An 18,793-nucleotide genomic window follows, 5' to 3' on the forward strand; every position below is an offset into this window, starting at 1 on the left:
ACTTATGCAGGAGGTGAGAGAAGGCTTCGCAGAAGAAGTGTCGACTGAACTGAATTCTTAAGTACAAGTCAGAGTTATAAGGTGAGGAAGGAGGTCAGAAAGAGAGCAAATTGGAGTTAAGAGCATACACAAATGCTCTGTGGAGGGATGACACACTTTGTGCAAAGGAGTGAGCGGACACTCTTGTGGCTGGAGTGGAGAGAAGCTGGGGAGGGGGGAAGATATGGCTAGAGGTGGAGGAGAGTCACGCAAAGGCCTCCTGCGGAAAGGGAACTGGATGGACACCAGAGTTGGTAGCCAGGCTTATCGCAATGGAAAGAGAGAAAATTGGGCAAATTTGAGAGCTATTTAGGAAATGGAGAACAAAATAATGGGTATGGGGAAGAGAGAAGAGAGGGAGGTGCCAGAAATGGCTCTATGTTTCTGCCTTGCATAACTGGATGAGGGACAGACACTGAAATAGACATAAGAATTTTTTTTTGGTGGAGGAGAAGATTTAAGTTTATAGTTTTGCTCAAGTTGAAGTGCTATTAAGATATCTAGGAGGAGATTTTTCTCTTTCCTGTTCTATTTCAGTGACAATCTTTTGGGAAGTATTTTTGATAATGTCTGTTTTCTGTTATTTGTATCTTTAATGTATATAGAAATAACTTTTCTTTCTTTTTTAAAAACTGCATACAAACATATGGGCATATAGATGGAATTTCACTTTTTTTTTTAAGATTTTATTTTTTTTTTAATTTTTAAAAATGTTTTTATTTATTTTGGAGACAAAGAGAGACAGAGCATGAGCAGGGGAGGGGCAGAGACAGAGGGAGACACAGAATCCAAAGGAGGCTCCAGGCTCTGAGCTGTCAGCACAGAGCCTGACGCGGGGCTCGAACTCACAGACCGTGAGATCATGACCTGAGCTGAAGTCGGACGCTTAACCGACTGAGCCACCCAGTCGCCCCTTTAAGATTTTATTTTTAAGTAATCTCTACATGCAGCGTGGGACTTGAACCCACAACCCTGAGATGCAGTGTCACATGCTCTACCTACTAAGCCAGCCAGGTGCCTCCAAAATTTCACTTCCATGTCCTACTATCTTTCACCCCATCACTCACTCACCCTCAAGGTGCCCTGATGGCCTCCCTTCTTGTTTCTGCGGGTGTGACCAAGAAGAGGGAAAGGAGGAGTGACTTCTGGTGTTCATTACCACCACCAGAAAAATGCGCTTTAAACTGTCTCCTTTCCTCCCCAGAAAGAAGCAGGTAGTAGCTACAGTGGGTATTTGCTTTATAACAACCATCCTGACCTTTCTTTCACAGGACTGTGGAGAACTGAAAGGTAGCTCTGTTCCCTTTTAGAAGAAGAGGCAAGGACTAAGGAAATGAGATTAAATTTGAAACCCCATATTTAATGCCCTAGACAAACCTATGGAAGATGTAATACTCCATCACCTTGAACCCAAATCCCAACAGTGGCTCTATTATACAGAAGTTGGGGAACCTTAGGCAAATCACTTAGCCTCTCTGGTCTAGTATTCTCTTGCAAAATGAAAATAATAATATCCCTACACCTCCAGGTTATTGCCAGAATTACTGAGACTATGTATATACTTCAAAGTTTTTTTAATAGTTTTTATAAAAAATGATACAAATGTTAGTAACTTTACTAACCATATATTTGCTATACTATACAAATGTAGAGGTTCCATAAACATGTATAAAATGCAGATTTAATTTTAAAGTAGGACCAGACTCTGTATGGTTCCATAACCTGCTTTGTTCATTTAATACAACATCACCATTTGAAAATGTTAAGAGAAAGATCTATGTCATCATATTTAATGGCACGATAGCAGTCCTATCTCTGGATGGGCCATCAATTTAATCCCTTATCTTTAAACATTTAGGTTATTCTCAAATTTTAAAAAAATATTATAAAGATTACAGTGACTAATGTACATACATCTTTGCCCACTTAACCAATTATTTCCTTAAGATAAAATTTCAAAAGGAAGCTGGGTTAAAAAGTGTACATTTGGGCACTTTTTATACCAGTTGCCAATCTGCCCTGTAGAAAATTACACAGTTTAAACTGAGATACCAACATTGCAAGATGTACATCTTTTTCACGTTTGCCATTCCCAGGCCATGTAAAATGGCTTTCTGTTTTAATTCCCATTTCTTTGAAAATTTTGGGTTTGTTAGACATTTGTATTTCCTCCTTCTGTTTATGTCTTTTTCTCTTTTGTCTTTGGGTGTTTGAAAATAGAATTTTAAATGAAAAATTTAAATATCCAGGAAGATGTAAAGAACAGTAAATAAGTGCTTCTACCCTCACCACCCAGATTCAATAATTGTCAATATTTTGGCATAATTACTTTATCTTCCATCTGTACATATACATACACATGCAATGTTTCTAGGGCTAACCACTTAAAGTATGTTTTAAACACTTCTAAATACTTTAGCATGCATCCTGGAAATATAAGGGCATTTTCATACATAACTATAATACAATGATCACATCCTACAGAAATAACAGAATTCCTTAATATCACCTAATAGCTAATCCATATTCAAACCTATCTTTGGGTCTTTGTTATTCATCTGTTATATTTTTATTGACTTTTAAGAGCTCTTTATATATTAAGAATATTAATCATTAGTTCACTACTTACTGTGTGATCTTGAACAAATTACTTAAGCTCTCAAACCCTCAAATTGCTACATCTGTAAAGCACAAATAACAACAGATATATATATTATATATATATATATATATATATATATTAGGGTTATTGTGATGATTAAGTAAAAATCATTAATATAAAGTACTCAGCAGAAAACAGGCATGTTAAAAATACTCAATAAATTATAATTGCTATTAATTTGAAAACATTTTTTCCAGTTTGTTGTGAGCCATTTAATTTTATTTACAGTGCTTTGCTATACACCCCAATTGTAGGCAAGGAGGTAATATGGGCAGAACGCTGAAAAATATTTACAAAACATTTTAACATCAACTATTAAAGGCCTTGTAAAGTTTCCAATCCCCCCCCTTTTTTTTAACATTTATTTATTTCCTTGAGACAGAGAGAGACAGAGCATGAATGGGGGAGGGTCAGAGAGAGATGGAGACACAGAATCCGAAGCAGGCTCCAAGCTCCGAGCTGTCAGTACAGAGCCCGACGCCGGGCTCGAACTCACAGACCGTGAGATCGTGACCTGAGCCGAAGTTGGACGCTCAACCGACTGAGCTATCCAGGCGCCCCTCCAATCCCCTTTTAACAAGCTCTTAAAATAACAGACAGTCTTGAATCTGAAATCCATATTCCAAAACTGAACAGCCCTACTAAATTTTAATTTTCCTAGAGTTCTCAGCAGCTTCCAGCTAGAAAAGCAAAAAGGAAGATTAAGGATGGCTTCAGGCAGGACAAAATGCAAATATCAGTTTTAAAATTATTAAATGAGATTATACATACAAAGTGCTTATAACATACCTACAGTATAGTTACACCTACAGTATATATGCCACAGTAAGCACTCAATAAATGTTAGACATTATTATAAAATCTAAATCATTTCCTTAACTTTTATTAACAAGAGATTATGTGTAATACATTGCATACTGATTATGGTAAACAATGGCTCTAATTATTTAATACCACTTTCTATACCAGTGTATAGTAAGATTAAGGAATATCCTGCACCTTGCAAGTCAACAGAGGTCACCCAAAATAATCGGAGCATAGTGTTTCCTTTGAGGGACAGAGTTTAATTACTTTTTCAATTTTGTACATGTTTATTGTTCTACTGAGGTTTAGGTATATTTTAGTGATTTTACTTTTTACTAACTTACCCACTTAGTTGAGATTTTTAATTTAGAAGAACAGAATTAATGCACAGAATTTCCTTACAATTTTCAATCTATTCGTATCTGCAGTTAAAACTCTTATCTAATTTCTAAGTCTATATATTTGCTTTCTTCTCCCTTTTCCTCAACTAGCATGCTAGAAATTTTTCTATTCCATTGGATTTTTCATAGTATCATTTCTGGAATGTAACAATTCTACTTTTTCTGCTCACAGACTCGTTCATTTCTTCCACATGTTTATTCTATTTTTTTCTTAGACTCATGTTAATATTCCCTTTCCAGCTTCTCGAATTCAATAGTTTCTTTTCCATCTTTCTTCCGTATATAAAAAAATTAAGGCAGTGAATATTCCTTTGAGTACCAGTTCGAATCATATTTTTTTTAAGTTTTGCTTTACATTTTTTAAAGTTTATCTATTTTTGAGAGAGAGACTCCCAAGCAGGCTCCACACTGTTAGCACAGACAACTCGGGGCCCAATTCCACAAAATGTGGGATCATGACCTGAGCTGAAATCAAGAGGTGGACGCTTAACCCAATGAGCCACCCAGGTGCCACATCTCCCTAACCATTTTTTAAAAGTTTAAGAAGAATGCATGTATGTATGTATCAGCATTTTAAAATTTCCATGTAGCTAAAAAATTTTTCCTGTCCATCTTTTCGTTTTAAGTTCAAAATTTCCTGTAATTTGGTCAAAAATATGACCTATATAATTCCACTACTGGGTATTTACCCAAAGAAAATGAAAACACTAATTTGAAAAGATATACGTACCCTATAATGTTTATTGCAGCATTATTTACAATAGCCAAGATACAGAAGCAACCCAAGTGTCCATCCATAGATAGATGGATAAAAAAGAGGTGGTATATATACATAATGCAATATTTCTCAGCCATAAAAAAAAGAACGAAATCTTACCATTTGCAACATGGATGTATGTAAAAGGTAAAATGCTAAGTGAAGTAAGTCAGAGAGAAAGACAAATACCATATGATTTTATTCACATGTGGAATTTAAGAAACAAAACAAACGAAAAAAACCAACAAACAAAAAAACAGACTCTTAAATACAGAGAACGAACTGTTGGCTGCCAGGGGTGAGGGATGAATAAAATAGATAAAAGGTATTCAAGAGTAAACTTAGCTTGAGCACTGAGTAATTTACAGAATCACTGAACCACTGAATTGTGTACCCAAAACTAATATAACACTGTATGTTAATTATACTTCAGTTTTAAAAAAAGAGAGATTTGTAGTTCTGGATGAAAAACAAAATTAAAGTAGTTCCTTGAATAAAAAAACATATGGCTTGTATAGTTTCTGCATTTTGTAATTTATTAAGATTTTTGTTGGGGCCTAATATATGGTCAATTCTTATAATTCATTCATGTTATTTTTCAAATATGGCATATTATCTCCTTGTGTAGTAATAATACTAGCATACATATCTTCTTTTTTTAAATGTTTTTTGAGTGTTTATTTTTGAGAGAGAGAAAGAGAGAGAGAGAGAGAGAGAGAGAGAGAGAGAGAGAGAGAGACAGACAGAGCATGAGCAGGGGAGGGGCAGAGAGAGAGGGAGACACAGAATACAAAGCAGGCTCCAGGCTCTGAGCTGTCAGCACAGAGCCCAACGCGGGGCTCAAACTCACGAGCTGTGAGATCATGACCTGAGCCGAAGTTGGACACTCAACCGACTGAGCCACCCAGGCTCCCCTAGCATACATATCTTCTATACTAACCTTGTTTATTCTTTTACTCAGATTTTTATATTCTTATTTACAGTTTTCTTCCTTAATCTGACCAAGATTATTAAGGCCTCCTGCCACTGTCATTTTTAAAAATTTTTCTTATATTTGTAATTTTTTGATCTGCACACTTTGCTTTAATGGTAGTTGAGGCATAAAAAGTTCAGTGTAAATTTATACTGTTTATCAATACCAAATTACCTCTGGTTCTCAGTTAATATTGTCTCAAGAATTTGGCTCTGTCTGATATTAATGCTGTAATCCATGATTTATTTTTGTAGGCATTTATCTGACATGCCTTTGCATATTATTGTACTTTTAACATTTTTAACAGCTTTATTGAGACTATAATTCATACACCTTACCTACTAGTTTCGTATGACTGACACAGGTATCGCTAACTTAGTGGCTTAAAACAACAGAAATTCATTTTCTTAGTTTTTCACCGGGCTAAAGTCAAGGTTATTGGCAAGCCTGGTCCTTTTGGAGGATCTAGGGGGAGTCCATTTCCTTGTCTTGTCTAGCTGCTCCTAGCCTGTATTCTTTGGCCCCTGACCCCTTCTCTTGCATCCAACCTTTTACTCCTACCAACACATCTTCTATTTCCTTATCAATCTCCCTTTGTCTCCCTCTTATAAAGACAGTGTGGTTAGGCTTAGGGCCTACCTGGATAATCTAGGGCAATCTCCCCCATCTCAAAATTGTTAACCTAATCACATCACAAAGTTCTTTTTGCCACACAAGGTAACACACAAAAGTTCCAGGGATTCAGACCTGGATATCTTTGGGGGTCACTATTCAGCCTATCAGACCATACAATTCACCATTTAAAGTGTACAATTCATGGCTCAGTCGGTTAAGCGTCCGACTTAGGCTCAGGTCATGATCTCACGGTCTGTGAGTTCGAGCCCCACGTCGGGCTCTGTGCTGACAGCTCAGAGCCTGGAGCCTGCTTCAGATTCTGTGTCTCCCTCTCTCTCTGACCCTCTCCCATTCATGCTCTGTCTCTCTCTGTCTCAAAAATAAATAAACATTAAAAAAATTAAAAAAAAAATAAAGTGTACAATTCAACCTTTTTAAGTATATATGTAGGGTTGTGCAAGCATCATCATAATCTAATTTTAGAACACTTTGATTCCCTTTAAAATAAACTCCGTACTCATTGGCTGTCACTTTCCATTCCTCCCTCCCACCTCTTCAACCTGGCAACGACTAATCTACTTCCCGTCTCTACAGATTTGCCTGTTCTGGACACTGCATATACATGGAATCATACAACATGTGGTCTTTTGTGACTGGGCTCTTTTACTTGGTGCAATGTTTTCAAGGTTCATCCATGCTGTAGTTTTTATCAGTATTTCATTCCCTCTTACTGCTGAATAATAGTCCATATATGGATAATAACACATTTTATTTATCCGTTCATTAGCTGATGAACATTTGGGTCGTTCCCACTTTGTGGCTATTATGAATAATGCTGTTAAAAATATCATGTGTAAGTTTTATGTATAAGTCTTGCTGCTGTGGACACTGTGTGTATAAGATTTGTTTTCAGTTCTCTCGGGTAAACCTAGGAGCAGAATTGCCAGGTCATGTGGTAACTCTACTTTTAATATTTTAAGAAACTGCCAAACTGCTTTCTGAAGCATCTGTATCATTTTATGTTCCCAGTAGCAATGTATGGAGGGTTCCAATTTCTGCATATTCTCAACAACACTTACTGGTGTCCATCTTTTTGATTGTAATAATCCTGTCTAATTCTGGTTTTGGTTTTCATTTCCCTAATGACTATTCATCATTAGTGCTCATATACTTGCTGGCCACTTCTCTATCTCTATATATATTTGGAGAAATAGGTATTCGGATTTGTTGCCATTTTTAAAAAACTTTTAGTGTAGTTGAAAACAATTTACATGAGTTTCAGCTATTACAACATAGTGATTTGACAACTCTATGCATTATGCTATGCTCATAAGTGTAGCTATTGTCACCATACAATGCTATTATAATACCACTGAGTATATACCCTATACTGTACCTTTCATCCCCAGGACTTATTCATTCCATAATTGGAAACTTGTACCTCCTGCTCCCCTCTACCCATCTGCCCCCCTTTACCTGCCTGCCCATCCCCACCACTCCCCTCTGGCAATCACCAATTTGTTCTCTATTTATGAGTCTGTTTCTGATTGGTTTGGTTTGTTTTTTAGATTCCACATATAACCGAAATCATATGATACTTGTCTTTCTCTGTCTGACTCATTTCACTTAGCGTAATACCCTCTAGAGTGCATATTTGTTGTCACAAATGGCAAGATTTCATTCTTTTTTATGGCTGAGTAATATTCCATTGTAGAAATATACTACCTCTTCTTTATCCATTCATCAATGGATGGACACTTAGGTTGCTCCCACATCTTGGCAACTGTAAATAATGCTGCAGTAAACATAGGGGTGCATAGATCTTTTTGAATTAGTGTTTTTATGTTCTTCTGTAAATACCCAGTAGTAGAATTACTGGATTGTATGGTATTTCTTTTTCTCTTTTTTTAAGTTTATTTATTTTGACAGACAGAGAGAGCGAGCGGTTTGGGGGCAGAGAGAGAGAGATAGAGAGAGAAAGAATCCCAGCAGGCTCCATACTGCCGGCACAGAGCCCAATGGTGGGGCTCAAACCCACAAACAGCAAGTTCATGACCTGAGCTGAGACCAAGAGTCCAACAGTTAACAGAGTGAGCCACCCAGGTGCCCCTGGTTATTTCTTCTCAAAAAAAAAAAAAAATTGTTTTATTTATTTTTGAGAGACAGAGAGAGAGAGAGAGAGAGAGAGAGAGAGAGAATAAGTGGGGGACAGGCAGAGAGAGAGAGGGAGAGAATCCCAAGCCTGCTCCACACTGCCAGGGCAGAGCTCGAACCCATGAACCACGAGATCATGAACTGAGTCAAAGCTGGACACTCAACTGACTGAGCCACCCAGGTGCCCCTCTATTTTTTAATTTTTTAAGAAACCTCCATACTGCTTTCCACAGTGGCTGCATCAAAGTATATTTCTACCAACAGTGCACAAGTGGTGTTTCCTCTACATCCCCACCAACACTTGTTACTTCTTGTTGTTTTGGTATTGGCCATTCTGACAGGTGTGATGTGACATCTCACTGTGGTTTTGATTTGCATTTCCCTGATGATGAATGAGGTTGAGCATCTTCTAATATATCTGTTGGCTACCTGTAGGTATTCTTTGGAAAAATGTCTACTCAGGTCCTCTGCCCCTTTTTTAATTGGATTGTTTGGTTTTTTGGTGTTGAGCTATGTAACTTCTTAATGTGTTTTGGATATTAACTCCTTAACAGGTATATCATTTACAAGTATCCTCTCACATCGGGGCACCTGGGTGGCTCAGTCAGTTGAACATCTGACTTTGGCTCAGGTCATGATCTTGTCATTTGTGAGTTTGAACCTTGCACTGGGCTCTGTGCTGGCAGCTCAGAGCCTGGAGCCTGCTTAGGATTCTGTGTTTCCCTCTCTCTGCCCCTCCTCTGCTCATGCTGTCTCTCTCTCTCAAAAATAAAATAAACGTTTAGAGCAACGTCTTAAAAAAAAACAAAAACAACAAGTATCCTCTCACATTCAGCAGATGGCCTTTTCATTATGTTGATGGCTTCCTTTGTTGTACAAAAAGCTTATTTTGGTGTAGTCCTAATAATTTATTTTTGCTCATTTGCCTTGCCTGAGGAGACACATCCATAAATATCTTGATGAGGCCAACGTACAAGAAATTACTGCCCATGTTTTCTTCTAAGAGTTTTATAGTTTTAGGTCTCACATTAGGTTTTTAATCCATTTTGAGTTTATTTTTGTGAATGACGTAAGAAATGGTTTAGTTTCATTCTTCTGCATGTAGCTGTCTAGTGTTCCCAGCACCATTTTTTGAAGAGACTTTCTTTCCTTCATTGTATATTCTTGCCTCCATGGTCATAGATTAATTGACCACATAACAGTGGATTCATTTCTGGGCTTTCTATTCCATTCCATTGATCTATGTGTCTGTTTTTTGTGCCAGTACCATACTGTTTTGATTATTAAAGCTTTGTAATATATTGTGAAATCTGGGATTGTGATACCTCCAGCTGTGTTCTTCTTTCTCAAGACTGCGTTGGCTATTCGAGATCTTTTGTGGATCCATACAAATTTCAGGATTATTTGTTCTGCTTCTATGAAAAATGCTATTGGTATTTTGATTGGGATTGCACTGAATCTGTAGATTACTTTGGGTAGTATGGACATTTTAACAATATTAATTCTTCCAATCCACGAGCAAAAAATATCTTTCTTTTTGTTTGTGTTGTCATCAATTTCCTTCATCATTGTTGTATATTTTTCAGAGTACTGGTCTTCCACCTCCTTGGTTAAGTTTATTCCTAAGTATTTTATTCTTTTTCGGCGCAATTGTAAATAGAATTATTTTCTTCATTTCTGTTTCTGCTACTTTGTTATTAGTGTATGAAGTGCATCAAATTTCTGCATATGAATTTTGTATCCTGCAACAATTCATTTATGCATTCGAACAGATTTTTGGTGGAGTCTATAGGGTATTCTAAATATAGTATACTGTCATCTGCAAATAGTGACAGATTGTTTGCCATTTTAAAATTGGGCTGTCTTTTTATTGTTGAATTCTGAAAGTTCTTTATATATTCTGCATTCAAGTTATTTGTCACATACATAATTTGCAAATATCTTCTCCCATTCTGTGGATTGTCTTTTCACTTTCTTAATGGTATCATTTACAGCCACTCTGGACATTTGTGGTCAATGTAAGTATGTCACATAAATTAAATACAGTTGGGTTTTGGTTTAGATTATTGTTGTTCCATCTGAAAGAAAATCTTTGTCTTTCTCAAAGGAGTTAATCTATTTATATTTACGATTTATAACAAAATTAATTGATCTCACTCAAATTACTTTGTTCTATATATTGTGTTTTTTTAATTCCTTTTACATGGACTTTTTTTTTTTCTCTTTAGTGTTCTGAAGACATATGTTGCTTCTATTTCTACTAGTATTTCTTCTTTAGCTTGTATTTATCAAATGTCAGTCAGTGAAAAAATAGCTACTGCTTTTTATCTCAGTCTAGTTTATCATACAATAGTTTGCTTCTGTTTCATAGAGTCTATACCTTTTTGTACTCTATGGAAGACTCCAACAATTTCCCAAAAACTTCTTTTTGATTTTTTTTTTAAAAGATTTTAAGTAATCTCTACACCCAACATGGGGCTCAACTTACAATCCTGAGGTCAAGAGTCATGCACGCTCAACTTACTGAGCCAGCCAGGCACCCCTCTTTTCAGTGAGTAATTTTCAGAGGTATTTTTCGGAGTCTTCTAGATGAGTCTTTTTCATAGGTCACATTACTATTAGTAGTAGTAAAATTATTTTAAATTTTTAACACCAAAGAAAAGAAGACATGCCCAGATTTCATGTTTGTGAACATCATGACACTAATGAGTGCTTCTCAGGTGCCATTTTGAGGTAGAAGCCTTCCACCATACTCTTCTAAGGAAAGGTCCTAATATGCATCCCATTCTAGGGCCTCAGGAATTTTTAGCAAAACACAAAAATGTTGAAAAGGAACCACGACATTTGTATGTGAAAGAAAAACCAATAAACAAAATTTCACTAATGAGTCATAAATTCCTAAAATATCTATATTTTATATGGGAGAAATCTAACGAATGTCTCTTTAGCTAATAAATGTTATCCTAATAAAAACAAAATATAATTTAAATCTGGACAGACCATTATTCTAAGTTATTTTGGCCAGAGAAAAAGCAGTTCACACAGCATAAGTATGCAAGGGTAAAATACTATCTTTATCAACTTAGCTATGGATAGTTAGGCAATCAAAATATTCAACTCTATTTCTAAACTGAAGCAGAGTGCTAAATCGATTTCTTTGAAGAAATGCAAGAGATTTAAATAGGCAACTCAAATATGGACAACCAGTAAAATGCTTCCTGAGGTTTGTCTCATGAAATTTGTATTGTGGAATTATTTCCCACTTTGTTTCTGACATAAATCAGTAACTTTCTTACAAAACCTGCATGGGTTTCTTACCAAACATAATACCACTTTCCCCCCTTGTGTCTGATAGATAGCAACGTATCTATCAGATAGGATATCTAATAGGGTAGAATATGTGGTTATAATAAGTAGAAACAGAAATAAAGGCTCCTGGCTGATTCAGCTGGTGGAATATGTGACTCTTAATCTTGAGGTTGTGAGTTCAAGCCCTGTGTTGGGTATAGAGATTACTTTAAAAGAAAAAAAATTAAAAGAAAGAAAGAAAGAAAGAAAGAAAGAAAGAAAGAAAGAAAGAAAGAAAGAAAGAAAGAGAAATAATCTTTTTTATTTTGATCTACATAAAGTAGCTTGAAAATGGGTCCCACTCCCACCCCTGGATGAGGGGAGGATAGGAGTAATAGCTATTGTACTAGACAGAGGATCAAAAGAATGAACAACAACCCACAGAAAGCAAAGAGTATCTGAGAACACAGCTGAGTCTTCTTACCACATTCTCCAAAGGTGCTGCACCAAACACTTTAAAGACAGGGTTGGGTTTGGAGGGTGAGATACAGAGGACAATAGCTTGCTGTCCCACTCGAGTAGTATATTCATCCAAGGTGGCTCGAAGTTTCCTGAATCAGAGAATGAAAAAAGAATAAAAACAGTTAAAGGAAATTATGGTGACATAGAAATTATGGTGACACAGAAACAAAACTTACTTTGACAATGTATTCTGATTAGATACAGGTGTTTTGTTTTGTTTTGTTTTTTATGTGAAATGTGAAAAGGGGAGCGTGAGGTTGGATAGCTCATTCATTTAAAATATGTGCATACCTCTGTCCTAAAGACCAATGACTAGCCCACTGATATACGGGTTGGCCACAAGTTTGCTTCAGGATACAGACGTGACACAATGTTGAACATGGAGAGTATAATTCTTCCAGAACCACCAAAGGGGTTTTCTCTTACTGCTACTTATAATAATAAAGATTACTGCTGAGAGATATTCTTGTAGACTTTATCATATCATCTCCACGCTTAATGAAACTCACAAACTGCGAGACGTAAGCCAAAGTCAGTCACTTAACCAACTGAGCCACCCAGGCGCCCCGCTCTATTAGTTTTAAGACACTATAATTTCTGTCCTGGATTACTACAATAACCTCCTAATTACTCACCCTGCTTCCTTTCTTATACACCCAAATTCTATTCTCAACATGGCAGCCCAAGGGATCCTTTTAAAATATACATTAGGGGGCGTCTGGGTAGGACTCAGTTAAGTGTCCTACTCTTGATTTTGGCTCAGGTCATGATCTCACAGTTTATGAGATCGACCGCCCTGTCAGGCTCTGTGCTGACAGCTCGGAGCCTGCTTGGGATTCTCTCTCTCTTCCTGCACCCCTCTGCCACTCCCCGTCCCCATACTTTCTTTCCCCCTTTCCTTCTGCCCTTCCCCCACTAGCACTCTCTCTCAAAATAAATAAATATTTAAAAAAAAAAATATATATATATATATAAATCAGACCATATCACTGCTTTGGTCAAAAGCCTTCACTGACTTCTTGGGGCACCTGGGTGGCTCAGTCAGTTAGGCATCTGGCTTGATTTTGCCTCAGGCCATGATCTCAGTTTGTGAGTTTGAGCCCCACACTGGGCTCCGTATTGACAGTATGGAGCTTGCTTAGAATTCTCTCTCTTTCCCTCTCTTTCTCTGCCTCTTCCCCCCTCCCCAAAATAAAGAAATTAACTTAAAAAAAAAAAAAAAGCTTTCACTGACTGCCCATCTCACTCAGAACAAGAGTCAAAGCCCTTATACTGGACCAAAGACCCCATGACATGGCTCTCTACTACTTTTTTTTTTAAAAGACATAGAGTGAGGGTGAGTGGGGGAGGCTGGGGGAAAGAAAATCTTAAGCAGACTCCAAACCCAGCACGGGAGCCAATACAGAGCTCGATCTCATGACCCTGAGATCATGACCTGAGCTGAAATCAAGTGTCAGACACTCAACCAACTGAGCCACCCAGGCGCCCTTTATCATATATACTACTACTCTGACTCAGTCTCCTCTCATTCTCTCCCTGACTGTTCCCCAAACATGACAACCATGTTCCATCCTACTTCAGAAACTTTGTTCTTGCTATTCCCTCTGTCTGAAAAGCTCTTTCCCTTGACGTCAACAATGCCCTTGCACTTACTTCAGATCTCTGCTCAAAGTTTGCCTGTCAAAGAAGACTTCCCAGACTACCCCTGTAAAATAAACTACTCTATATCCCCAAGCCCCAACCTTTCTATTTTCCTTACTCCACTTTATTTTTTCCCAAAGTACCTACCTTCGTTTGAAATTTTTCTTTTTCCCCCCCACTAGAATAAGAGCTCTTTAAGGGAATTTGTTGTATTCACTGTTCTATTCCTAGAACCGTGTCTAGGAAGGCCTAGAACAATGTCTGGCACAGAGCCGGCATAAAAATTTTCTCTGAATGAACTGAAGTGATATTATACATCTGTTCATCATTTCTAGTTTCATTTATTTAATTCCATAGGAGTACTCTGAAGTCTAACTCTGCCATCAAGGGATCTAACTCGGTATCCTCAACGCACCAAATAACATATGTGCTAACTGTCACCCGCACCATGAAGCGTTTGAGGAACAGCAACGATATGGATAAGGGAGTCCTCACCGAAGCAAACGTGTTTGCTGTCTCTTCCGGATAGATGGATTAGACTCAAACACATGAGGCCGTTTCCGTTTCTTTCCTGTTGCCACAGCAGCAGCAGCAGCCATTCCCACGGGACCTGAAATAACAACGTATGCGCGACATCAGGCAAAGCCTGTGAACTGTACAAGACAGAAAACAGAGGTGCAAAAAAGGCAGCACTTATCTCCTAATATCTTCTCAATACAGAACGTTCCTGATATGATCAACATACTTCATTATTGTGCAACATGAGTCATATTTTCATTCACCAATAAAACTTACAATGAATCTAAAAAAGTGATGGACTTAAACACCTCCCGACCATACACTAGCTAAATTTTACATCATGTTTTGGTTGCCAGCATGCCCATACTGTTGAGGCAATATTCTCAGAGGTGCCAGATGAAACTGCAGCATTGAGAGGAAGAGCTTGCCAAAAGAAAACAAAATCACAGATTTCAAATCTCACTTCCATCCCTGTGCCCCTCTTTCCATTACCCCAAGTTAAAGAAGTCAGAGACAATCATTCATACTTGGATCTCAAACAGTAACAACACCTGTAAGAGGAGTATCTGGAAGAATATTATCTTAATTGGATATTCTTTCCTTACATATCTGAGACATGTGCCTAAAATGGAGTTGCTGATCACAAAAAAACCTGACGCTGGCAGGAAAGAGATGAAAACCATGCCACTCTTAAGGAAAACATGTTAATAAAAGTTGGTCTGGCTTGCCCTGAGATTAAAATGAAGCGTAGGCCCTAAGGAATTATTGGAGTCTCTGATCCATGGGACCTCAATATATCAAGGACATTCCTTTTTTTTTTTTTTGTTTTTTTAAGCAGATGATCCACTTTTATCTTTTTTTGTAAACCCTATAAAAAGCTAAAATGAAAATTATATTTACTCACATTTATACTGGCATATGTGTTATATATGTTCTAAGTGGCTCAATAAAAATAAGCCTCCCTGGGGGTGCCTGGGTGGCTGTTAGTTAAGCATCTGACTTCAGCTCGGGTCATGATCTCACGGTTCATGAGCCTGAGCACTGCGTCAGGCTCTGTGCGACAGCTCAGAGCCTGGAGCCTGCTTCAGATTCTGTGTCTCCCTCTCTCTCTGCCCCTCCCCTCCTCACATTCTGTCTGTCCTTCTCTCAAAAATAAACATTAACAAATATTTAAATAAGCCTCCCTGAAAATCTAGACAAATCTCTCTACATGTTATTTAGTACTATAATCAGTCTGACTTAAATTCCTCTAAAGAACCCCAGAGCAAGTCAAAAAATAAATTCATCCTTTTTACCTTCTTTTCCAACATAAACAGCTGATAGATGAAAAAATCTTACTGATGCATTTATCCAGCATTTTATTTTTTTTAATTGTGATAAGAACACTGAACAGGAGACCTACCATATTAACTTTTTAAAACTTTTATCTTCATTTATTCCTTCTCTGATGCTCTTCCTTTTTTTAATTTTATTTTTTTAATCTACCATATTAAAATTTTAAGTGTGTAAGATAGGCACTATTTTGTATGCCAGATTTCTAGAATTTATTCATCCTGCATAATTGAAACTTTACACCTGTTGAAGAACAACTCTTCATTTCCACACCCCCGTCCCTGGCAACTACCATTGTACCCCTGGTTCCTGTGAGTTTGACTAATTCCTCATATAAGTGAAATCATGCAGGATCTGTTCTTCTGTAACTGGCTTATTTCACTTAGCATAATGCCCTCAAGGTTCACCCAGGTTGTTGCCATATGGCAGCATTTCCTTCCTTTTAATGGTTGGATAATATTCCATTCTATATAGGAGCTCCTGGGTGGTTCAGTCGGTTAAGCTTAAGTCTTGATTTTGGCTCAGGTTATGATCTTACAGTTCATGAGACCGAGCCCCCTGTTGGCTGTGCTCTGACAGCACGGAAACTGCTTGGGATATTCTCTCTCTCTCCCTCTCCCTTCTTCCCTCCCTTCCTCCCTCACCTGTTTGCACACTCTCTCTTTCAAAATTAAAAAAAAAAAAAAAAACATTTAAAAAGATATTCCCTTCCAGATATACACATTTTCCTTAGCCATTCATCCATCAGTGAACATCTGAATTGCTTCCACAACTTAGTTATTGTGAATAATGAACATGGGAATGCAAATAACTCTACGAGGTCCTAATTTCAATTCTTCCAAATAGATATCCAAAGGTGGAATTGCTGGATCATAGGGTAGTTCTATTTTTAATTTTTTGCAGAAACTTCATACTGCTTTCCACAGAGGCTGTACCATTTTACATTCCCACCAACAGCATACAAGGTTCCAATTTCTCCATATCCTTGCTAATATTTATCTTCTGTTTTTTTTTGTTGTTGTTTTTTTAAATGCTTATTTATGACAGAGAGCACAAGAGGGAGAGGGGCAGAGAGAGAGAGAGAGAGAGAGAGAGAGAGAGAGAGAGAGAATCTGTGTTGATAGCACAGAGCCCAATGGGGGACTTAATCTCATGAACCATGAGATCATGTCCTGAGCCAAAATCAAGAGTCAAATGTTTAACTGACTGAGCCACCCAGGCCACCACCACCCCCCCGCCCCCGCCTTTTTTTATAAGGGCCATCCTTACAGGTGTTAGGTAACATCTCATGTGGTTTCAATTTGCATCTCCTTGATAATTAGTAATGTTGAGCATCTTTTCATGGGCCTGTTGACCATTTGTACATCTTCTTTAGAGAGATGTCTACTTCAGTCCTTTGTCCATTTAAAAAAATTTTTTTTAACGTTTTATTATTGAGAGACAGAGAGACACAGAGCGTGAGCAGGGGAGGGGTAGAGAGAGGGGGAGACACAGAATCTGAAGTAGGCTCCAGGCTCTGAGCTGTCAGCCCAGAGCCCGACACGGGGCTCAAACTCACAAACTGTAAGATCCATGACCTGAGCTGAAGTTGGTTGTTTAACCAACTGAGCCACCCAGGTGCCCCTGTCCATTTTTTAATCAGGTTATTTGTTTTTATTCTATTGAGTTGTAGGAGTCCAACATTTGATTACTAAAACTTTCAAATATAGAGCAAAGTTGAAAGATTTTTATGGCAAATATTCATATATCTACCACTTACACTCTACTATTAATATTTTACTATCTGCATCTATCCATCTTTTTTTTTTTAAGTTTTTTAAAGACTGTTTTATTTTTAAGTAATCTCTACACCCGACATGGGGCTTGAACTCACAAGCCTCCAGATCAAGAGTTGCATGCTCTACTGACTGAGCATGAGACAGCCAGGTGCCCCCATCCATCTCTCTACCCATATCATTTTTTTTTTTAATTTTAACGTTTATTTATTATTGAGAGACTGAGACACACAGAGTGTGAGCAGGGGAGGATAGAGAGAGAGGGGGAGACACAGAATCTGAAGCAGGCTCCAGGCTCTGAGCTGTCAGCACAGAGCCTGACGCGGGGCTCGAACTCACAGACCGCGAGATCATGACCTGAGCCGAAGTCGGACGCTCAACCTACTGAGCCACCCAGGTGCCCCCCATGTCATTTTTTAAATTCTGATGCATGTATGGTTCTCCTAAGTATTCAGTAGGAAAATCATGGGCTAGAGTTCTGTATTTGTTTATAATTTTTTCTTTTGAGGTAAAATTTACATATACTGCAATGTAAAAATCTTAAGTGTAACTTCAATCAATTTTGAAAAATGTACACACCGATGATAACTAATCTATCAAGATATATAATACCACTGCTACACAAAGTTCTCTTATGTCCCCTCCCAGTCAGTTCCTATCCAATCTCCCAAAAAGTACCTACAATTCTGATTTTTATCATCCTATATTAATTCTGCCTATTCTAGAACTTCAAATAAATAGAAATCATACAGAATATACTTTTTTGTGTAAGGTTTCTTTCACTTAGAATAATGTCTTTGAGGTTCATCCACACTGTTATATGTATTAGTAGTTTGTTCCTTTTTATTGATGAGTAATATTCCACAGTATGAATAAGTCATAGTTAATCCATTACCCTACTGATAGACACTCAGGGAATTTCAAGTTTTAGGCTATTAAGAATAAAGATGCTTAATTAATTTATGAATTCAATACAATTCAAATAAAAGTCCCAGTATGGGTTTTTGTGGAAATTGATAAATTGATCTTAAAATTTAAATGGAAATGCAAAAGGCCAAGAACCGCCAGAATAACTGTGAAGAATTTTAAGAATTTTAAAAGGTGCACTCCTATCAAATATCAGTAGTTACTATAAACTAGTTACTATAAAGCAATAGTCATTAAGACAGTGTATAACTGCCTGAAGGATAGACAAATAAACCAATGCAACTGAATGAAGAGTTCACACACATCTTGTGTCAGAAGACCAAAGTGGGAAAAGGATGAATTATTAAAAATATGGTACTGGGGTGCACCTGTGTGGCTCAGTCG

At 37.4% G+C, this 18,793-nt stretch overlaps 1 protein-coding gene across 6 annotated transcripts in view; it reads right to left on the minus strand.

Annotated features, from left to right (window-relative positions):
* The window catches only part of NRF1 (nuclear respiratory factor 1), a 143,698-nt gene that overhangs the window by 71,490 nt on the left and 53,415 nt on the right, over positions 1 to 18,793 (minus strand). For all 6 annotated transcript variants that reach the window (XM_027075459.2, XM_027075458.2, XM_027075461.2 and 3 more), the window contains exons 3-4: positions 14,352 to 14,466; positions 12,178 to 12,304 (exon numbers count right to left, since the gene is read on the minus strand). In XM_027075459.2, the coding sequence (XP_026931260.1) occupies positions 12,178 to 12,304; positions 14,352 to 14,466 (242 nt within the window). The remainder of the gene's footprint in view (positions 1 to 12,177; positions 12,305 to 14,351; positions 14,467 to 18,793) is intronic.

The sequence above is a fragment of the Acinonyx jubatus genome, chromosome A2 (genome assembly GCF_027475565.1).
Source record: "Acinonyx jubatus isolate Ajub_Pintada_27869175 chromosome A2, VMU_Ajub_asm_v1.0, whole genome shotgun sequence".
Classification (NCBI taxonomy): domain Eukaryota; kingdom Metazoa; phylum Chordata; class Mammalia; order Carnivora; family Felidae; genus Acinonyx; species Acinonyx jubatus.